General features: G+C 42.6%; 2 protein-coding genes across 4 annotated transcripts; one reads left to right on the forward strand and one right to left on the reverse strand.

Annotated features, from left to right (window-relative positions):
- Positions 1-873: 873 nt before the first annotated feature.
- On the reverse strand, positions 874-4,783 carry exd1 (exonuclease 3'-5' domain containing 1). Of its 2 annotated transcripts, XM_068721755.1 has the most exons (13): positions 4,708-4,730; positions 4,397-4,526; positions 4,088-4,226; positions 3,932-3,994; positions 3,661-3,694; positions 3,458-3,534; positions 3,293-3,366; positions 3,047-3,133; positions 2,844-2,948; positions 2,678-2,758; positions 2,450-2,593; positions 2,106-2,297; positions 874-1,902 (listed from the first exon to the last, which is right to left on the reverse strand). In XM_068721755.1, exons 3-13 carry the CDS (start codon positions 4,215-4,217, stop codon positions 1,231-1,233), a joined length of 1,659 nt encoding a protein of 552 aa, XP_068577856.1. In that variant the 5' UTR covers positions 4,218-4,226; positions 4,397-4,526; positions 4,708-4,730; the 3' UTR covers positions 874-1,230. The 2 variants fall into 2 exon arrangements, with proteins under 2 accessions (XP_068577856.1, XP_068577855.1); XM_068721754.1 differs by having other exon boundaries at positions 4,397-4,783.
- Positions 4,784-6,942: 2,159 nt separating this feature from the next.
- Positions 6,943-22,542, forward strand: LOC137880277 (RAS guanyl-releasing protein 1-like). 2 transcript variants are annotated; one of them, XM_068721556.1, is made up of 17 exons: positions 6,943-7,146; positions 7,741-7,916; positions 12,577-12,682; positions 14,261-14,323; positions 14,413-14,544; positions 15,197-15,350; positions 15,518-15,691; positions 16,520-16,636; positions 16,721-16,996; positions 17,412-17,492; positions 18,272-18,376; positions 18,543-18,652; positions 19,071-19,215; positions 19,384-19,420; positions 19,815-19,946; positions 20,884-21,209; positions 21,316-22,542. In XM_068721556.1, exons 1-17 carry the CDS (start codon positions 7,010-7,012, stop codon positions 21,448-21,450), a joined length of 2,406 nt encoding a protein of 801 aa, XP_068577657.1. In that variant the 5' UTR covers positions 6,943-7,009; the 3' UTR covers positions 21,451-22,542. The 2 variants fall into 2 exon arrangements, with proteins under 2 accessions (XP_068577657.1, XP_068577658.1); XM_068721557.1 differs by lacking the exon at positions 21,316-22,542 and adding an exon at positions 20,034-20,105 and having other exon boundaries at positions 20,884-20,974.
- Positions 22,543-23,538: the final 996 nt, after the last annotated feature.

A 23,538-nucleotide genomic window follows, 5' to 3' on the forward strand; every position in this document is an offset into this window, starting at 1 on the left:
TGTAGCCAAGCAAGACTTCTGTAATGAATCCTACAAATAAAAACATACATAGCAAGTCAATGTATCCATAAAAAAAAAATAAAAAAAGACGTGGGATGGTATTCAACCTCTGGAGGATTTGAGTGCAGTAGCTCCAAGATAACACCGAGGGAATCGGCTTTTAAGATCATGCGTTGAACCTTTTGTTCCCCCCGCCGAACACGCCCACATACAGACTGAGCAACAGCAGCATTTCAAAAGGGTTAAACAAGGCATATGGGTCGGATCCATCGCGCTCGTGTTGAGCAGAGGCTGAGGAGGAGCCGGTTGCTAAGAGAGATGCAAGGCTTTGTGAAGGGCAGCCTCCCAGTTAATTAAAATCCTACTTTATCTCTGTTTCACGCTTTCAATTAGGAAACTCTGGAAAGGGTCCAAGCCTCTGCATGTAGATAACCATAGCAATAAGATGTGATTAATAAGGGGGGGGGGGGGGGGCCTGCTGTTGTGTCCATGCCTCATTCTGATCCCAGGCACCAACCTCTGACGATCCTGGCAAGAGAAGGTTGTGCAGCGCCTCTCTGCACCGTCTGCACGGCGCCACCACGAATGGATAAGATCTGCTTTTATGGAGCACGGCAGGTGTCGGCCACCTGTGAACACACACATCTGAACTGCGGCGACGACCGAGGCTGCAGAGAGTCAGAGTCGCTGCTCGGCCCGAGCCAAGTCTAATGGTTCCCTTTGGTCATTTGTAATCAAAAGAAACGTCAGCTAGCAATGCGTTTGCTCAATTAACAGCAGATCCATCAATGTCAGCCGCTGTTTTTTCACAATCAATTAACTGGAACACAGAAGCCAAGCTGTACTGGAGATGAATCACGCCGGGTTTAGCACATTACGGTTTAATGGGCATGTGGTTTTGTGTTACATTTTGAGTGAAGAAACAATTATCACTCAGTAAAAAATATATTGAGAAGGATTTAGAGAAAAAACGCCGATGAAATACAACTGAAATAAAAGAAACGGGGGAATGTTTTGTCACAAACACAAATATATTTGAGTGAACTGGCAGGCAACGTCTGAACATTAATCTTTTTTTCCCCCCTCTAAAGATTTTTCACCACCTGCTATTAAACAAACCTCTGCACAAAACAGAATATTTACTGCCATCTACTGGACACTTTTGGTGATAAACAATAAAACAGCTATCATCTGCAATACATGTCCTTTTATGGCTGCATAACACTTCCTTTAACATCTGAAAGACCGAAAAGACCGAAGGAGCGAAGAGGAAATGGACTCGGGTGCTGATGTGAAACGGTCTCCTGTCGGCGGGTCGTCAGCCCTGGGGCCCGGCTGGGGCATCACTTCTTGAGCAGGTGCATGGCTGAGGCCAGAAGGAGCCGTCCCCATCCTACCGGGAGGCTTTACGTCCCACATGCTCTCTCTGGAGTTCTGCTCTTGTGATATTTGGAGAAGGAGGCCTCTTCCGAAGGAACGTAGGGCCGGGAGAGACGATTGCTCTTTCCCAAAGGGACTTCCTCTACCTGCACCTAGAGACAGCGGACCGTTGACAGACAGTTGGTTCCCGAGGTCCGATGAACTGGCTGGGACTGGAGGCTGATCCGCTGAGTCAGGGGAGGCGCAGACATCCACCGACAACACATTGTTGGCTCTTGGGGGGCTCGCAGGCGACTCGGGAAGGAGCGGGTCCACTCGCGAGGGCGATTCCACAGTCGCGTGTCGCTGGGCGCTCTCCTCTGCCGCAGGTAAAGCCCGGGACGGACACTGAGCTTCCCGGGGGTGGAAGCGATCCAGCAGGCCGTGTTCTGTGACGGGGTAGCGGTCGGCGGCCCACTCCTGCCGCTCGCAGCGCATTTGCTCCAGCTGCCTGAGCTCTCTGGGCAACTCTAACACACTCTCCTGAGGACGCAAACAAGGAAGATTGTTTGTAGACCGACACATGTGCTTTAAGGGTCAGTTCGCTGACCCTTTAACTCGTAATGAGGGCTGTAGATTCTATCCTCCATCTCTTGCACTGGAGTCACACCGGGAATGGATGACACATTTTACAAACTGAGACAGACCATATGCCCTGGAAATGTGGTCCTTTGTGAATTACCCACCATGCTGACATGCTGCAATTCATCAGGTTCATAGACGCTGCTGTTGAGGTACGAGTCCACCAGGGCCACGTAGTCTATCATAAGAGTATCCAGCAGCACCAGTCTGAGAGGCTGAAGGTGGACCACCGACAGAGCCATCACCTTCAGCAGGGGTACAGGACAGGGCCGCTTGTACCACAACTCCTTTTCTTCCTGTAAAAAGAGACACACACACACACACACACACACACACACACACACACACACACACACACACACACACACACACACACACACACACACCAGTGATTCCAGTGCATACGTGCAGCAAATAACACCATCTCGGATGAGCCTGTGCACTGCACCTTGGTGAGCAGTGACTTCATCTGAAGGGAGAGGAGTTGAGAGGAGGGCACCTTCTGATGGAGACTGACCACCTCCTGCAGAGTACTGACTCTGTCGGGCAGCAGACCTCCCGTCTTAGAGTAGAAGCACATGACATCTGCCACCTAAAAACGCACGACGAAAGAAAAGCAACGGGAATAATTAAAGCTCAACTAAACACACATGACAGAGAGTTAGTGCACATGTACCTGAGTGTCAAAGACGTTGGTGAGCTTTATTCCGAACTGAGCGATCAGACATCCAGCCATGGCTCTGCAGTCATGAACGACCTGAACAATACGTACGACGTAGACGTTTATGGTGATAATCATCACAGCGACCGAGCAGTACTTCTAGTCCGTCTACAGTGCTGACCTTCAGGATGTGCTTACTCTCCAGGATCATGGCGAGACCGTTCTTAAAGGACCCAGCTCCAAGTAACAGGATATCAAACAGGTAAACCTTGTTTTTAGTGGCAATCTAGATGAATGCAGAGCAGTTTAAGTTATTTTTACTTTAAGAAAAAGAAGCGAAAAAGACAGAAGGAAGGAGTTAAAAAAAAGGACAGAACTTCTCACCTGCAGCCAACACAGTCTGCCATGCTTAAATACCTCGACTCCGTCAGATCCCACACCGATCACACGCTGCTTCTTGATGTGCATCACCTGATGAACGGGACCTCAAAACGTTAGCAAGAATTTTAAAGACAGCGGGTCTCATTTAAGACACGTCGCCATCATTATATACTGTCCATGCAGATTTGTATACTGAAAAATGTGTAATTTAAGTGATTTATTCAACAGAAAAGGAAGAAATCTACTTACAGCGGGCCAGAACTTCTCATGAAACTCATCGATGACTACAAAGTTGACAAAGTCCTCTTCATGTTCATCACCATCTATGAAAAAAGGAACATGAATTTAAAAGCTGGATGTATGCTGAATTTTAGGTATGAGTATTAAGAAAATACGCCAAAATTTCTATCATACCCAATGTGATCGTCTTCCTGTATGGCTGAAACTTTTCCACATTAAAATGCTCTTCAAGTCTGTGGTCGTGAATATTTCTGTGCAACACATTATATACACACACACACACACACACACACACACACACACATATATATATTATATTATGTCACAGTCCAGGTCAGCTGTCACAATAATGACATCATTGCTTGTTGGTCACTTACCCACTGCCAGTGTTTGCTTCATTGGTAAATTCCACTGTTAATAAAATCAGATAAAAAAGTCAGACGTCAAAACTTTCAATTATATATATATATATATACACATATATATATACACACACATATATATATACACACACACACACACACACACACACACACACACACACACACACACACACATATATATATAGTTTATTTATTTATTTTTTGGTTTGTTTTTTAATTAAGTCCAGCTTCACTTTCAGATATCACGTGTCATGAGTGAACTCACCATTTTGGATCTCATGACCGAAGATTATTTTAGAACCAGGAATTTTGGAGCCGTTACAAACAACTGAAACGATATGCAAAAGTTAAACGTCACTTCAGAAAGCCGACGAATAGTAACACAACAACACAAAATACAAAAGGTCGACATTTTTCTAACCGTCCGTTAAAACCAGCGTTTTGTTGAGATTGATACGGTGGACGACGCCAAACAACGATGAAGTCTTCAGCGTCAGTTTGACGCGTTTCCCCTTGAGGATACTCAGGAACTGGACGTCGTCCACGGCCATTTTGAAGTTCTGTTAGTAGTGAGACGTTTGAAGCAGTAAAGAAACAGTACGGCTGCTAGCTTAAACACGTCAGGCTGTCGAGGCAACTACTAACTAGGCCCACAGCTTCTCATTTAACTTAACGTTAGCTCGCTACTCAGAAGGCTAACGTTACATCCACGAGGCGCATATCTACTTACCGTTAGCTTGTGTTGCGTTCTTCTTCTTCTTCTTCTTCTTCAAGTTTTATGGCGGGTTTCAACCGTTATGTATAAGGTCAATGTTGCGTTCAAGAGCTTCTCTTTAACGTCATCATTGACTTCTTCCTTCCTAGCTCGCCAAAGATTTATATTATATTATATTTTTACTTTTCCAATGAATAGACAAATGCAACAGAAGGTTTATTTGCTGTTTAAAACATTTTGTTTAACTGTTGCTGCTCAGGTCTGATCTAAGTCCGACTTTTCTAAATGATGTTCTGTATAGTGGTGCAGGAGCAGACAATACTCACAGGTTTGCAGTAAGTACGCTCCACACATTAACCTCTGAGGGATCTATTTCTTCTTAAAACTACTAATATAAAATTCTCAATAACCACCAAAGGCCTGTATTCTCCCAACTGGTCAGTAACTCAAGTTATATTAGCGTCCACCAGGGGGCGGTCACAGCCAAACTCTTGAGCCACTCGTTAGTCCCAGGTCTTTCACTCTTCTGACTTCTGAGTTAGTGTCTTAAAAATCTGACAATTTTCAATCTGCAGCCATACATTTTCATCCACATTACAAAGTATGTGCATATGACCATTTTTCATTTGTCTGTGTTGGACTATACTGTATGTTACATCCTTAGAGAGGTACACTTTGGCCCAAAATGTTGAATATATTCTAATAAGATGCCATTTTAACTTGCACCCTAAAGACATAAATCACCATGCAGCGACATGCAGCTGCCTACTAATTGGCCACGGTGCATATTTTGCAGAAATGTCCGACCACAAGGATGAAGCCTGAGCCGGTGCCCGATCATCTTTAAATGACCAGGTGTGCAGAAGAAACAAACATGATATCTGATACCTTTACTATAAAAAATGCAAATAAAGAGAAGAATTTGAAGTTGATGCGTGCAGATTATTTTGAAAAAAAAGCAAACGTTATGAGAATAAGACCAATAATAACATACAGTACATGAAAACAACAAAAAACCACTGAACACTTATTCAGAGATTATAATATATAATAGAAATATTTTCATTTCTAACTTGACATGGTACTCAGCGTACATGATCATAAGCAGATGTAGAAATATGGTCCACCCAAATGAATCATATAATGTCAGAAGCAGTGCTGCAGTGACATGGGAAACAAAGAGTATACTCATTCCTTGATAAATCATTGACAAATCTCATTTCTGTCACCAGCACTGGGCTCAATGCAATGAGATAAAACTGAGATCAGATTTAGATTTGCCACATGAGGGCAGGCTTAAGGCCTCACTGACTGGTCTGATAACAGCACTGACTCAGAAATGGGTGCAGACAAGCTACCTTATCAGAAGTAGCCAGCTGCTACAGGTTCTCATGACTTCAGTCTGCCTGTGGAAACTCATGAAGTCAAACTACTGCTAGTCTGTGGACAGCACACGGGGTGGCACCTCATCAAAGGGAGGACACTAGGGGGGGAGGTGGGGGGGGTGCAGGAGGCACAGAGCTGTCTCAGATTTAATCACTGACCGTGTGCACCTATTATTGTTCGCTATGGAGTGTCTTGCTTCGCCTGAGCACCGTTAATTTCAAGTGAAAAAGGGCAAACGCAAAGCTCCATAGCTAATTTAACAGCTTTCCTTTTTGCTTCAACTGGATATTTTATGGTGAAAAAAAAGAAAAGAAAAGAAAGAGAAGCTGTTATTAGTTGCATTTCCAATCATATCCTATACAGGTTTTGACATGATCTATTGCAGCACAGTGCCAACTCTGGTGTGTTTGCACATGATTTCTTATTTGAGAAAATATGCCTAAACACACCAGATGCAGTTTTTGTCATCGTGATAACAAAATGTTCTGAATAATCACTTGTTCAGTCCCTTAAATCAATCTTTTAATTGCCCTCAGGTGTCACTTTAGCTGTAACATGCTAACAGACTTACTGTGTTGTTATTCATTAGCATAATGTCTACATGAATCCCTTCTCACAGAGCTCTGTTCTCCACCATGTAAGTGTAATAACACTCTTCTTAAAGCAGTTGAAAGGCTGCAGGAAACCTCGTCCCTGGACCACCTACTACAGTTCGGTACAATCCATTTATCCCCCATAAAAGCCTCCATGGAAGCTACAACCACTGTTATCTTTAGAGGAAGGTCCACCCTTTTCCTGTGCTGCAGTCTGAACAAACAGAAAAGGTTTTAGTAAACTACGAGAGAGAGTTCCCTAAATGTATTCATGTCCCTAAACCATGGGCTCTGCTTTTGTGTATATATTTTATGAATATGATTTGATGTTGGACAGCAGACTCACATCTATGATCCAATTTTATTACAGTTTCAATTGAGTGAGACGACAGAAAACTGTGTTTTAACTGCATTTCATTTCTGCTGCTCTTCCCCATAAACAGACACCAACGACCCAACTCTTGAATTAAAGTAGTAAAATAAAGAAGAAGCCTACATACAGAGCGCGCTCTGTGTTGAGTGACAAGCCCGGCACCACGGCCGCCCACTCACAGACGAGCTGGGTGACTTAATTGTGTAACGTCCATTGACGAGTCAGCACAATGCTGCTGAGACCGCGGTGGCGCACCGAGCAGAGCAGAGCGATGAAATGCTCCCATCGAGGCGAACACAGATGGACAGCCTAGTTCAGCCGCTCGTCGCCCAGTACCTCGCCATGGGGTGTCAATCAAAAGAAAACAACCAAAACGAAAGTATAACGTCGGACGAAAAGGGAAAGGACGATGCGTAAGTCAGACCTTATTGTCGTGTTTGCTTTGCTTTTTTTGGAGCGGAGTTTCTTGTGTTTTTTTTGGCGAAAATGTGCGCACTTCTTCAACAATAACTTGATTATTTAAATTATCGGAGTTGTGCTAGAGACCGTTCTTAGTGGTAAATAAACAGGCTTTTTTTTTTTATTAGTTGTGCCTAAACGGTGCGTGAAGAGCTAACTTTGGCCGTAAATTACTTTACGCACAGGTTCATTAATCTAAACTGTTGTTACTTTCTGACCTGCTGCACTTAAAATACATGTTTCGAACAAAGTCCTTCTCGTTTACTGGTCACTCGACTGGTTAAACTGGACGTCCGCAATCAACCGGTATTTCCCTAAGTTAAAAGGAAGGAAATGAGAACAATGAAGAGCTAACATTCCAGTAGAGTTCTTAAAGTCAAACAATGGCTCCGATTTCTTGTGACAATTACACAGATCGTTTCATGTGTCATCATCTGTGGTCTCATGAGATTAAGGCTTGAAAACACGTGTACGAATAGACTTTCATTGCAGCAAGCCCCCCCTGTCCCCTCCTCCCCCTCACTCTTCTTGTGTTGGTGTTTCTCAAGGAGAGTGTCTCCAGGATGCAGCTCCAAGTCTAGGGTTTCTCCTCCAGGCCGCCCTCACAGGTTCCACAAACCCAGCTCGGCCCAAACCGCCCCTGGGAAATCCATGATGTCCCTGGGTCCCCTCACCAAAGGGGGGAGCTGGGAGGACATCATCCAGGCCTGTCTGCAGTGCTTTGGTGAGTTAAAGACCTGCCATTTTACCGCTGCTGGGTTTTAATTGGTGGAATACTGCAGCGAGGTGTACAGCATGAGGACTGAGCACCGGTGTGTGTGTGTGTGTGTGTGTGTGTGTGTGTGTGTGTGTGTGTGTGTGTGTGTGTGTGGTCCGTGTTTGTGTAACACTGAAGCCTTTTGTGAATGTTTTGTCTAAGTTTGACCTTCTGGCTGAACTCGTTTCTGTTATTGAGAAACAAGAAGATACAAAGCTTTAGTGTATCGAGTGATCACACACTGTTGTTGTTTCCCAGAAGTCTCTGTTTTTCCCACCTTTTTTGGCCGCAAACCTCCAACAAGTTTGGGCAAGCCCCTAAAGAACTGGAGCAGGCATTTGAAAGTGAAATGGATTTTCTTAACAGTTGAATTTGTTTTTGTTCATTGTAGGGTTTTATGTTTTTGAAGGTGAAATCTGTCCTATGGATGCCTGCCAGTCAGATTTGAGTTTTTTTCAGCTTCGAGTGATTTGAAAATATTGAGAAAAACAGTATTTGATTACATTTATCATCATTTCTCATGTCACTGTTTGTCAATGAATGCATCAGTATCACTATTTTACTGACTGCAAGATATATATATAGTTTCTTTTAAATAAAAAAGAGCAGCAGTGATTGAGTGGGCTGTAGCATGGATCAATCAAGCAATGATCATTGTCTTCATCAAGTTGTCAGGAGTGCTCCTAGAGTTATGGTGATTGCGTCTCTGCAGAGACAAGCTTTCAAATTGCCGTTGCCTGGTTACACAAATGGAGCAAGAGCAACGGAGAGGCGTTACAATAGGCTGCACATAAAATGACATCCCATAACTGCATTCATCTGCGGAGAGGTAGAAGCGGGCAGTAATGACAGCCTGTTGCTCATTTCAGATTGACGAAGGGAACTGAATTAACCAGGGGAAGAAGAGTAAAGGAGCCCTGTAGTGCAGTATCGTAGCATGCTCTGAACACTCGTGTCAAAAATGTGAGATCCACCCGTACATGCTCCAGATAGTATCTCACTGAGTACAGTGGGGTTTTGAACGGGGCTTTCCCTGAACAGCTTCTCCTGATAAAATGGAACATAGTCCTGCTCCTCCCGGCCCACATGACAGGCGAAACCCCCTAAGGTCCGCTAGTCCTGCCACCTTTTCAAATGTGAGAGTGCACGTAAGAGCTATTTGAAGGATTACCTGATGGCAGCTTCAAGCCTGGCTGAGCGGAAAGGTCAGCTCCCCTAACAGTGGTCCTCAGATGCTGACCGGCCTTTGAAATGCAGAGCACTATGAGGTGTGGATCAATAGCTGTTGACATCATCATCACTCTCTCTCTCTCTCTCTCTCTCAACCACACTGCACACTCTGAACATGCCCAATGCCAACCTAATTCATATATACACATTACAGTTAATTTGTGTTTATACAGGTTTTCTTTTTATTAGATATAATTTATAAAACATGTAACAATATGATTCTTACAGTGAGAACTTCTCTGTTGGCCGTATAGAAAGCCCTCAACCTCTAAACAAGTGGCTCCCTTGTCAGATGAACTCCTCCATCAACTGTTCCAAATGTGTTCATTTGAAGTGATTTTACACTGGGTGGCATTGAACCATTACTGATATAAAAGTAGATGTAAAATCAATAATTTTCGTATACAGTAGAACCATCGACGTTTGCATTCAAACTACTACAACTTAGAGAAGCTGGACAATTCAAGCATTTTATCATTACTTCTTCTAGCTAACTACTTCAGAATCAGAAAGAGGTTCATTGCCAAGCAGGTTATTTGCTTACATGACATTTGCCTTTGTGTTCGGTTCATACAATAAATATATTAAGAGGAAACAGAACATACAGGCAATGTACTGCAAAGGCCAAGAACATAAATAGAAATATTACAATAAGAATATGTGCAAAAGTTGAATGTACAGGGATAATAGTCCAAGATGAGCGTCAATGTAACACAGATGTCTATGGGGTAGACATCAACCATTTGATTTCTTTTATCTATATTGTCCATTACTTTAGGCTAACTATTTCCATTACTTTTAGCTATATATATATATATATATATATACACATATATATATATATATATACACATATATATATATATATATACACATATATATATATATATATACACATATATATATATATATACACATATATATATATATACATATATATATATATATATACACACGTATATATATATATATATATATATATACATATATATATATACGTATATATATATATATATATATATACATACGTATATATATATATATATATATATATATATATATATATACACGTATATATATATATATATATATATATATATATATATATATATATATATATATATATTACCATTCATCCATTTCTTTTAGCTTTGTTTGCCTGCTAACTAATTTTCCCACACTCTTCTTTATATAGACATATATTTAAAGTTGAATCATGAAATTCTATTTGATCGAATTAGTCAAACTACTCCACAATCTTTGTACCTTCTGGCAACTGCAGAGGTACTCCCTGTGGTACAAGCACTGCTTACAGGGATTCACTGCTCCAAAGTTTTAATTTAAACAATTTAAATTAAAACTGATCATTTTGGAGACGTTTGTTCAGAGCACAGAGACATAATCATCGTCCTGCATCTGATTTGTAATCCTCTGAAACAAAAAAAAAAGGGACCATCCAGTCTGAAAGGCTCCGTCAAAACAAAGGAAAAGCGACGCGCAGGTTTCGGAGCAGCTGATGAATGTCTAAGATAACCTTAAAAAGTGAGCCGGGCGCGGCGTGCCCCCGGGCTGCGTTTATCACCGTACGGTGTCACACGTTTCCAGTGTAGCGGGCGGCAGCGCTCCTAATTTTCCAGTCGGGAACAGACAGTAGAGAGGGGATTTCCTCCCGCAATTAACCCTGCACAGGGAGGGTTAGCGGTCGGAAAGTTGTGAAAAAAAGGATGGAGCAATTGTTTACTTGATGGAGAGTCATGACTTCCTGTTGTGCATTAGCCATAGCTCTGACTTTGTCTGATTCACACCTAATACCTGTTGACAGACTTTGAACTGAAATGTGAGTGCGAGTTGATCATTTGCTTTCTCTACGTCTTAACTGCATCAAAGCATTAGTACTTTACCAGCCATGTTATTTGAATTGCTAGGCATTGTTTCACTCTTCTTCTCTTTTACTCGCTTATGTCACTTGACTGGTTGATATTCACTGGCTTTGGCTGGCAGAGGCGGCGCGTTACAAACAGAAACACACCCAATGCAGGATATGAGGGCTAGATTAGTCAGCTGCAGCTGGAGTGGTGAGTTGCTTACAGATAACAAAGATTAGAAAACATGTTGCCATGGCGTCCGAGGTATTTCCAAGGTGATACGGTTTAAAAGTGGGTCCACAGATGCCTGATGTCCTTGATAGTGTCAAGATACTGGTAAAGCTTAAAGGGAAACAATTCTCAGTTTGAGAACTTGCACATTTTCAGCACAATGTTTTCATTCTTTACAGATTGTCGCTGATGTATACAGAATATTTTCGAGATGCAATTAAAAGCTCTTCTTCTTTGCCTCCATCGCTAATTCACTGCATGTAGCGTTGGTTTTAAGATAAGTGGCGTGTTGCTACGCTTAAGTGGGCAGGAAAAAAAAAATGTGTTTTCTGAAATTAAAGGTCAGACCTGGCGTTGTGATGTTATGTAATATTTTGTACACATGTAGGCTCATTTTTTTTTTTTTTTGGAAGTGGTCGACAAGAATGTTTCTCGCTCCATGGGTCTCAACATGTCAGCTGTAGGCCTAGCATCAGACAACCGAGATAAGAAAAGGTGGTCTGGCCACAATGGGAGGAAGTGAGATATACACAAGGAAAAAGGAAGCGAAAAAAAAGGTAGTGAGACTAGCTAGCCGCAGAGGTTCACACAATCAGAGGAAAAGGCAAATCTTCACAAATGGGGGTCCGTGCTGGATAGTATGACAAAACGCGTTACAGTGCATGTTGGTGTTGTTGCAGGTTAACCTAACCCTCTGTTGTCAACGATGGGAATATCGATGTCGTGGTTTTCACAGGTAACACTTGAGGGTTATTCAGAGTCACAGGATCATAATTAAGAGATTTGTAAACAAAGGAACACTCCAGAATAATCTATGAAGCACTGCATCCATAGACATTGGTATATTTGCAAAGAGTGGTCCTCCTTCCATCATCACATTTCATCCAGAACATATTCCATGAAGGATAAGGCTGTGATATTCTACATTTTCGTATGAAAGTATATATTTGTGACGTAGAAAATGATATAGAATACCACCAGCCTGATCCTTGAAAAAGGTGACTGCTTAGTCCGTTGTTGTTTTTTTTTCCATAATTAAACCATAGCTCTTGAATTTTTATATAAATCAGTTGACTTTGTAAAAGCAGAGCAATGACGACTGCAAAGTAAAGTTAAAACACACACACGTGATGTGTGATACCACCTAAACAACGGAAACCTTGTATCACCTCTGATGCAACTTTTATTTTAAGGGATGACATGTTGACTTGCAAAAGGTGGTTTTTTTTTTTTCTTCTTCTTCTTCTTCTCCACGCTGTAGCAATGAGGGTGAATTCAAGTCTGTGCATTTTGCCTTGCAGACCCGGATGGAGGTGTGTGTGGAAGCAGCCACCTGTTGAACATCACCCTGACCATGCACCGTATCCACATCTCCTCCTGCGATCTGCTGGACAAGCTCACCGCTCTATATCCTTCAACGGTCCCACATTTAAGCCGTAAAACCGCTGTCTCAACACAGACGGATGATTCAAACAATGCACCGGCCAATTTTGAGCACCGAATGTAACTCGGGGGATCGGATCGCTGGCTCTGTTGTGTTGCTTGCTTTCCTTTGGTTGTCAACAGCAACTGGCAATCAAGCTTGTACTTGGCTAACGACAGCCTTGTAGCTGTCAGTGTAAAATGTGATAGGCAAGTGGCAGCTCATGTTTACTCCTGCTGTCAGTTGCTGTAGACCTTTTACATCTCTGTCCGTGTAAATTCCCTTCACTCTGCGCCCTGTATCCCATCACGTATTTGGTCTCTTTGAAAATGTTTGATTCTGTCTCTTTCATTTTCCCGACTTCACACCTTGAAGAAAAAGAAAAAAAAAGCATGTTGTTTTTTTTCTGGGTAGTGATGTGACTTGAGTGAAAGGCTTGTAATCTAGGCTTCCATTCAGGGGAAAACAGCAGTGGCATCACTAAGCCTCTCAGAGGAACCCACTGACCCCCGGTGAGCAGCCTCTGGGTTTCAGGTGTTAATTACCTTTGCCTCTTTCACATTCAGGTCCTCTTCAACTATATATAAACACAGACCCTCTATTGCTTAAAGAGGCTCCACCGTTCACACAAACCCACGTCAGAGCATGCGACGCCGAATGCCCCTCTGCTATTTTTAACCCTCTCGTTCTGAGCCGAAGACCCAAAAGGATACATCAAATGAATTCAGCGTGTGGGGAAGGATGTGGGGAAGAGACACAGGGGCCATTAACAGCCTTCATCACAGTCTGGCCTTGGGATTGCGTGGGCAGATCTTCTGCTCCCATGACGCAATTAGCCTTTTTATATGAATCACTTCAAGCTGATTTCTGCCAATTGAGAGCTTTAGTGTCAGTCTATATAGAAGAGCTGCTTCGTATAATAAGGACATGTTATTGTGTGTGTGTGTGTGTGTGTGTGTGTGTGTGTACTGTACATGAATTGTTAGGACAGTGTTTTTGTGGTCAACGTGTGCAAATCGGAAGCCAGAGCGACCACGTCAAATAATAAGATTCTTACGGGCTTCGATAAAAACATCGTCAGAGTGCGACCACTTAAACAATGCGCATTAATCAACGGCTGCTCTACAGTATATGAGGCATTGATTGTGTGTTCTCTTTGTACATTTTGTTATTCACTTACTTCTGTATGCCAGAATGATTCATTCAGTGATGCTCATCAGAGTTTTGCTTCATGCAGTCGCCTCCTCCCACATTGCCAAATGCCACTTCTGTTCGCCTTTTGCTTTCGTTGCTGTAGTTTTATTAATGAGTTGTTTGTACGAAAGACACCCTGCGGTCAAAATACACATATGTTCATTGTTTACTCAAAACTGCTCACCTGTCTTGTACAATTTCAATGATCCGCCGATTTACCGACAAACTGTTTTCAGTGTTGCGGTAGCCTGAAGCGCTGCTGACACCTGATGTGAATCCCAGCTCTAACTATCAGACGATAAAACCAATGTTTAGCGAGGTTGCTAATCACAAAAAGTCAAAATCAGCTCCTTCACCAAAGCCCTTACATTCAAAATAGCGCTGGACAACGAGCAGCCGACCGAGTGCCAGAGGATATGCTACCTCATCAGGTCTGTTTAACACGACGACGCACATCGTACGAGTCCAATGCTTATTCTACGTTCCGTATCGGTCTCACGGCATCATCTCTGACCTGCAGGCATTGGATCCAGGAATTCTGGATGATGTTCCGGTTGCACCACAGCTTGTCAGACAGCCTGGAGGAGTTTCGGGAGCTGATCAGAGAGCAGGGACAGGAGCATCTTTGCTCTCTCCTCGAGACCAAATGGATGTAAGTGTTAATCTCTGACCAGCTGGCAACCGAGACATTAGGCCTGAACGACACTCTGTGGTTTTGTTCAGTCACGATCCGCAATACAGACTTTGAACTGTGAACAGTAGAACTTTGAGGCTGCTTATGTAGCATGTAGCATGTAGCTTTCACGCGGTTTGACATCACGTGCACATGTGTCTTCTATCTGCCGCACTTGACCACGTGGCTAGTTGGGCTGCAGCTAATAATCATTTGTTAATCCGCTATTATTTTCAATTTCAATTAATCAATTGATCATGTAGTCGATAAAATTAAAATTTCAGAAAATGTCACAATTTCCCAGAGCCCAAGGCGATGTCTTCAATGTCTTGCCCAATATTCAATTTACAATCATAGAACAACAAATATTATCTATATCTATATAGATATATATATATGAATTGTTGAAATCAAATGTTGCATTTTTAAATCCAAACTGTACAATGTATGGCTGCACAGTTATGTCCAAAATGTATATATAATTCAGCATATTGGTAACTTTGGAAGAGTTTGCATCTTGACTGGATGAATGATGAGAAATTCCCGGGCACATTAACACAAGTCTGTATTGACAGACAGTTAAACTGCTGATTGTAAATGTCGTTGTGTGATGTTGGATGGTGTGTTCTAGAAATGAGCGGGACTGGTCGTGGAAGGCCAGCCAGAAGATCAAAGCTAACAGCAGCAAAAAAAGGAAGGTCTCTCTTCTTTTTGATCACCTGGAGCCCATTGAGCTGGCTGAGCATCTCACCTTCCTGGAATTCAAGTCCTTCTGCAGGATATCAGTGAGTGTACACACACCGAAACACTATTCGAGTGTATGTGGCTCATCATTTGCATGCTAATGATTTGTTTATTTGACATGCATCTTTGTGAGCTGAAAACCAGTAAGTATTTCCTCTCGACAGTTTCCGTGCAGCAGTTTATGCTCCTCTCTCTCTCTCTCTGTCAGTTTGTAGACTTTCAGAATTACATTAGAAGCTGCTGCATGAAGGACATCCCCGTGATGGAGCGTTCCATCGCCCTGTGTAATGGTATCTCCCAGTGGGTTCAGCTGATGGTGCTGAGCAGGCCGACGGCTCAGCTGAGAGCTGAGGTTTTCACCAAGTTTATCCACGTGGCAAAGGTAGCGGTTTAATCAACCCGTCACTACTACTCTTGCACTTTCTGTTCCTGGTTTAGCAGAAAAATGTACTTCTATTTGACACATTTCCTCTTTGCTTGCATCTACGTGCCATTGTTCATGCACTTTATCCAACTAATGACAGCCTATTTTCATACTCTGAACAGCACTATAGATGCTACGTAATTGGCAGTTGCATAATGCGTATTCACCAAGAGCCGGTAATGATTTTCAACAGCTCTGCTGCAGGCTTTTAGCGTATCCTAAGATTTTCCCAATAGAAAATTATTAACTGAATGCAAGCTAATGGAGTCGTCAAGTGGAACACACTTAGACACAGAGGAGGATGTGGAAGTGGAAAAGACAGAAATGACTCTTGAGTGTAAACCTTGCTTCTAAAACCACTCCAACGTGAAGCTGCCTGTGGCCTGCTGAGAAGCAATGCTCTGACAAGGGAGCAGTTAGGCAGGCTTGTACTCTGGAGGACCTCTTGCACTGTTACACTAATGCACCAGTCTGCTGCTGCTCACTGCTGTCAACCTCAAACCCATGGGTGTGGAAACGAATTTCACACCATAATGCTCCAGTGACAGCGCAAATTTAGAGAACTGAAAAGAGAGGGAAAAGCACTTCCAAAAAAAAAAAAAAAAAGGAGTGAGATATCAGAGCGCAGTAAGAAAAACCCAACAATGCAAGTGGCTTATGTAACTGCAGTGTTGTGAATTATATAACCAGGGCTACCTGGAACAAGTTTAATTGTGCGTGTTTATGTGTGTGTGCGGATGGACTGATATGTGTGCTTTTTTTTTTTTTTTTTTGTGCGTCCGCCAGAATCTACATCTCATGCACAATTACAACACACTAATGGCGGTGGTGGGAGGGCTTTGTCACAGCTCGATCTCAAGACTGAAGGACACCACCTCAAATGTACCCAGCGAGGTCACCAAGGTAAATGACACTTACCGCCATAAGATCCCGCTCATATTTAGAGCCAAAGCATTCTCACAAAAAGGTAATCTATTCCCTCCCCAGGTACTGAATGAGATGACAGACCTGCTGTCCTCTTGCAGAAACTATGACAACTATAGACAAGCTTACAACAAGTGCACAGGTTTTAAAATCCCCATTCTGGGCGTTCACCTCAAAGATCTGATTTCGGTCAACGAGGCCATGTCAGACTATGTGGAGGACAACAAGGTGAATGTCCAGAAGCTCCAGGCACTCTACAGCCACATTAATGAGCTGATCCAGCTCCAGCAAATCCCTCCGAGGCTGGACGCGAACAAGGACCTGGTCCATCTGTTGACGGTAGTGCACCCTTCAATGCAACTTCACAAATTTGATTATTTTTCAAATTGTTATGTAGCTTGATGTGATTCACTAAATTGAATGCAAGCACAGATGCAAATGAGCGCCTTACAGCATGTGGATTGTCCGCGCTTGTGTGGGTGTGATGAGAGTCTATGATCTATGAGTGTGTGGGTGACGAACCGAGTGTGAATGAGAGAGAGAGTTCAGATTGCTATATTGTTGTGCCATCTGTGTGCGGTGCTGTAATCGTACTTGAACCACAGAATGCCCATGAAGAGATAATGGTTACTCTGTGACCTAATATTGCCCTCATCAAAACATGTTTCAAGGACAAAAATCTAGATCTACAGAGAGCTCTTACTGTTTCTGTTTACCTCTCATGTGCCGTCATGTGTTCTCTCATTCCCCACAGCTGTCCTTGGACCTTTACTACACTGAGGATGAGATCTATGAACTGTCTTACACCAGGGAACCCAAGAACAGTAAAGCACTTGTGAGTGATAGAAGCAGACAGTTAACCGCTTTTACCAGCTTGAGATGAAAAGATTGCTACGATTCGATTGTATGCTACATATGAAGCTACCGGTTAGCTTAGCTCAAAAACTGGAAACGGGGAAGCAGCCAGTCTGTCAACTAGCAGGAAGTAAAAAAGAAATATTAAAACAAAAGGCTGAGTAATGCTTTAAGGAATAGTTTGACACAATTTGGGGAGTACAGCTATTCTCTTTCTTGTTGACAGTAAGAAAAGATTGATACCACTCTTATGTCTGTATGCTAAATATGAAGCAACAGCCAGCAGCTAGTTAGCTTAGCTTAGCTTAAAGACTGGAAAATGACGTGCCTGGTTCTGTTCAAATGTGACAAAATCCAATTACCAGCACCTCCAATGCACACAAATTAACATGGATCATCTTCAATGTGTATTCTGTGCAAAAATCAAAGTGTAAAGCTGTTTTCCCATTGTCCATTCTTTATGCTAAGCTAAGCTAACTGGCTGCTGGCTACAGCTACATATTTACAAACATGAGAGCGCTATCAATATTCTCATTTGACTCTCTGCACGAAAGCAAATTATTTCTTAAAATGGCGAAATACATAAATGTCCTTTACAGCATTACTCACCTTTTTTTCAAAGAATATTTCGCCAGCATTGCCTCTGCTTCTGAAGGACATTTTATAGATTTAGTGGAACAGAATGGCTCAGATAATATTTTGCATGTTTATCTGCGTGCTCAGCGCTGTTTTTTTAATGACTAATTCATTTTCTATCAGCCAGCCACCCCCTCTAGACCTTCAGTGGTTGTGGACTGGGCACCAGGAGTGGCTCCCAAACCCGATCCCCGAACCATCAGCAAACATGTGCAGAGAATGGTGGATGTAAGTACTTCCCTTTTCAAGTGTAGCTACTCAGCAATGCTGTTACATAACCATAATCAATTATTTTAACTATTCTGCTGGATGCTGCCATTTTGACAGCCCGTTCTCGCAGCTATTGTGCACTAATAGTCAAGCAACAATGGTGTTTGCCTCTTGTCTTTCACAGTCCGTGTTTAAGAACTACGATCACGACGAGAACGGCTTCATCTCTCAAGAGGAATTTGAGAAAATTGCAGCTAGCTTTCCGTTTTCCTTCTGTGTCATGGACAAAGAGAAGTGAGCTTGTTTGACAGGTCACACACACACACACACACACACACGCGCTCTGAGATCATTTGTGACTTCAGAGGAGGGGAAGAAAAAGTGGTATTTGTAGTGATGAGCGTAGCAACAGGAAACAAAAAATAGCTGCAGAACTTACCATAACACCCACCACTAAATAATCACCGTTTTATTTCTCATGCTTGTCCAGTATAACCGACGGACGATCATGTGATCCCTCATTTAGACCTAAACATAAAAACCACCATCGTTGAGGGTTGTATTTTCACATTACACAATGTGGTTTAGTGTGTAGCAGAGGAAGGTGCAGGCAAATAAACTAGGTCGGACATTACCAAACGTTAAGATATGAAGTTAAGATATCAGTTTCATTTGTTATAAGTTATGCTGTGTATGTGTTTTGTTTGATCAGGGAAGGCCTCATCAGCAGAGAGGAGATCACAGCCTATTTCATGCGGGCAAGTGTCATCTGCTCCAAACTGGGTCTTGGCTTTGTCCACAACTTCCAGGAGACCACTTACATGAAACCAACCTTTTGTGACAACTGCTCAGGATTTGTAAGTCACCACAAAAACTCAATGTGTGATGAAATAATTAAACTGTTTAACTATTATGTCAAGGCAACAAGGGAAAAAAAAAAAGACTTTTCCAATATGTAATCTTGTTTTTAGTTGTTTTTTTTTGCTACAGTGATGTGAAAACGGTCTTCATGTTCTTCTTCACAGTTGTGGGGTGTCATCAAACAAGGCTACAGATGCAAAGGTGATTATTATTATTATATCTTTGGCCCCAAAAAGAAGTCAGTCAGTCAGTATCGTGCTTAAAAATGAGGTGCACACATTGTCTTGTGGGGAGCAGGTGAAGTGAAGCTATCTTAAGACGGTGTAGTGTGGTTTTCTGTGTTGCACACAGCTAGATGAGCCTTGCAGCACATGAAAAAAAAGAAAGAAAGAAATCTGCAGCCAGAACCACAGTTTTTTTCCCCCTCCCCCGTCCCTCAATAGATCTGAGAGCTATTTGTTTGCCTGCCGGTAAGCATGCAAAAGTTGCATTTGCAGAAGAGATGGTGTTCAAAGAAAAGTCAGTAGAAGTCAGTTTGTAGATGTTAGACTAACGCTAGTTTCTGTTCTGACATGTTGTGCATTCTTTGGCTCAGACTGTGGGATGAACTGCCACAGGCTGTGCAAGGACCAGGTGGCGTTTGAGTGCAAGAAGAACGCCAAAGTGACCAACGCTATCGACAGCCCGACACCGAGCTCCACCCCTGTCACCACGGGCACCTCAGAGGGTGGGTTTGGGTGACTGGGTTCATTATCTGCATAAAACAGTCCCATTAATACACACAGTAACAACAAATGCAATCGTTTTACAAAAGTTCCCACAGATGCAGACTCTCACCTTGAACTATGAAGACAATAACATGCGTGTCACACGGCGGCGGCGATCAGTAAGTCCCTGAGACAGGTGCCATCTGGTGGCAGAGACTTTTTAAGGCACATGTTCATTTCCTTTAGTTTGCTGCAGCTTAAAGAAAACAATTGTCGAGCACAGGGTCTACTGTCGGGGTGGTTTCCCTCCCGCTGGCATTAGGGAACCGTTTCACTTACAGTAATACTGAATCTACCCACCTCCAATGAGAAAGGTGCTACACTCAGACATTCAGAACAGAAGAAGAGCTTTCGATTTTACTGGAGAATTGACACATCAAGACACTCAGTTAAAAAACATGGGGGCTGTATTAACACAGGCCCTCTTCAAATGAGTCTGTGTGACGTGCTATTTTGGCATATGGTTTATTTGGCTTTGTTTTTCAGTACATAGTGAAGTGAGTCATTTTGTTTTGTGGCCCCTGACTGATTAAATCTTATGAAATTATTAAAGCTTGTTCTCCTTAAAGACATGATTTTGAAAAAAAGTCAAGTCAGGTATGTCATGATAACAATCTGCGTTTTCCATTTGCCTCACTTAAAATAATTACTAATAATGACCCAACACTAACAACATTACAAATCTGTGCAATATAAATACAATTCTGTCTGTATATATAATATTTTTGTTATTGTGGATTTTTTAAACTTTTTTAATATTCTTTATCGTTTCATTACTTATTTATACTACTTGTTTTTATTATGTCTCTTGTTTGCACTATCCACTGTGCTGTTGCAATCCTGTAAATGTCCCCACTGCGGGACTAATAAAGGATTATCTTATTTTATCATATCCAGGTTCAGAAGAATGTCCTTTCCCCTACCCGCCGGATGACAGCAAAGACTGGAGCCCAGACTCCCCAGTCGCCTCCTATTCGAGGCCTCGGAGGGTCCACAGTTCCACCCAGACAGAGGGACTCCAACTGTCCTCAGCAGACCCTGAGGCCAGCTGCCTTCAGCCTTCTCTGCTGGTCCCAACAACACCCCTCCTCACCTCATGTCCCAGCCCGGTGCCCCAGAGGAAACAGCGACACTGTGCCAAGTGGGAAAACAGAGCGTCTGTTGCGCAAAAGCCTAAAGAGCCGCATGAGGAGAACAAATCCACCTATGAATCTCTGGAATCAGTGAGTGTCTGGACCCAGTTTTATCTTCCCTTCTAAACAAAGGCACAGTACTTTAAATGCACCACAGTTTACCATGCATGATACAAATCGTCTGTGTCTTTCGCAGAACAACCAGAGGCTCCAGAAAGACAATGGGTCACTACGTAGGAAGCTGAAGGAGGCAGAGCGGGAGGTGGAGATACTAAAGACACTGCTCAAGAGGCACGCTCTCCACCCGGTGGAGGAGGACTCCTCCTCCTAGACACACACTTACACCGGACCTCCTCTAGGGAGACTGCTGCTGCCCCCCTATGGCAGCATGTGTAAATCTGGATCCAATGCGTTGTTGGTCATGAACAGAGCAAATATTTTACCAGTCTGACCCAATTAAGTAAGATATAACGCACATAGCTAGTCAAGGTGTTTTAATGCTAATGGTATACAGTCAAACAGAACCTTTTTGAGGAGTATCGATTGTTTGGAACTAGCTACAGTACATAGAAAATACAGTAACAATACTGTGGTGTTCTATTTAAAGACGTTTCAAGTGAGCAGAAGGAGCCATTCGACTGTATTGTGCAGTTTACAGAAGAATGGAAATTGTTGCAATGAGCATTACTCACTTTTTTTTTTTAGTGAACCATTGGGAGCTGGACCGGAGTTCCCTATGTTTAAGGTAAACATAGAAAAACATATAGAATGAAGGAGTGCAGTATTTAAGAGTGAAAATAGGGCAAAATGCATTTGATCAGTTCTTGATCAATAACGAGACCAGATATTTATGTTAAACATAAAATGGAAATCAGAGGAAAACAAGACGTTTATCGTGATCATCACAGGTGCAACATTATGACTATTATTAAACCCGAGCGGCCACTGATCATAGCAGCAGAATGAAGGCTGGAGGCATCAGATGTACAGAACTACGGTTGCTCTGCGTCGTCGTCCCCGTTCACATCGACGCACAAGATGTCGTCGGTGCTTCTGTTAATATTTATTGTTTCAAACACTACACAGGAGTAGGGAGTCACAGAAATGAACATTTTGTACAGCATGCTGGTACTTTCAGTGAATTATTTATGCTTTTGTGTGTGTGTGTGTGTGTGTGTGTGTGTGTGTTACTTGGCATCATATTGATTGACATTTATTTTCATCGTGCAGCCATGTCACCTTATTGTTGTGTGGCCCGTTGTGAGAGTGCTGTACTGTGAGTCGAGCTACATGTGTTTGTAATGTGTGTAAATGTACTGTAAATACTAAGTATACACAGTGCCATCTTAATTAAGTCAAGGCTCGTCCTTTCTCTCAGTATTGTTCTCTTATTGTGATAATAAATACTGTATTCTATATAAAAGCATTGCTTGTGTTACTCAGTTTGACCACTGGGGGCCACTAAAGCCTCGTACTATTTTTTCAGGGTCTCGCTAATGACTATTGACTTTTATTGAGTTTTCAGACTCTCTGGGGCTTGTTCTATAAATGTTGCTCTCTAATCTGTGTTTTACACTTTTATCAAATTAAATAGCAAAAAAAAAAAAAAAAAAAAGGGGATAATTTTCTCCACTTTCCCAACTTAAGTTTAAAGATGAGCAAAGCAGAGTTTAATAAGAAGAACGTTCAGAGATATATTTAAGAGTCATCATCAGTTAATTGTTGAACCTTAAAAGAAAGGCTGTGTCACCCTGTTGTCTGGAGACTGTGTGAATCTTCCCTGTTCCTTGGGCATTGCCGCTGGTAATGAGTCCATCTCCAGACACACACACACACACACACACACACACACACACACACACACACACACACACACACACACACACACACACACACACACACACACACACACACACACACACACACACACACACACACACACACAATGCTGGCCCGTAGATAATGAGAGGGCAACTGTCTGCCGTTGGAGTACGTAATCCTTCAGCTTTCTTGAAGCAACACAGCACACAGCAGGTAGTTTACACCAGTGCTGTGATTCAGTACGTGCATTGCAATGGTGTTAATTCATCCTCGGCTAAAGAAAAGCCATTTGACTCAAATTATATTGCGCTTCTTTATTTCTTGCAGCTATAATGACTCGTTGCCTTGCATCGACATGGCACCGAGCAGAGACCCGGATCGTCTCTCGAGGCGTAGCGGCGGCTCCCAAACCAAGCCTTGGTGACAGCTAATTTACTTCTATTTGAATGTGACGCCCCGCTGAAAAGGGAATAACACCCCAAGTCTACCGGGCTCTGTGCACGCTAATGCTGAATAATTTCCAATATCATGGCTGGCTGAGAGAAAGTGACAGTGAGACCATGTGTTAAACTCGAGGAGGGACGGTGCACCAGCAAAG

The sequence above is a fragment of the Cebidichthys violaceus genome, unplaced genomic scaffold (assembly GCF_023349555.1).
Source record: "Cebidichthys violaceus isolate CVI_PGR_0920_01 unplaced genomic scaffold, fCebVio1.0.p SCAF_28, whole genome shotgun sequence".
In the NCBI taxonomy this organism is placed as follows: domain Eukaryota; kingdom Metazoa; phylum Chordata; class Actinopteri; order Perciformes; family Stichaeidae; genus Cebidichthys; species Cebidichthys violaceus.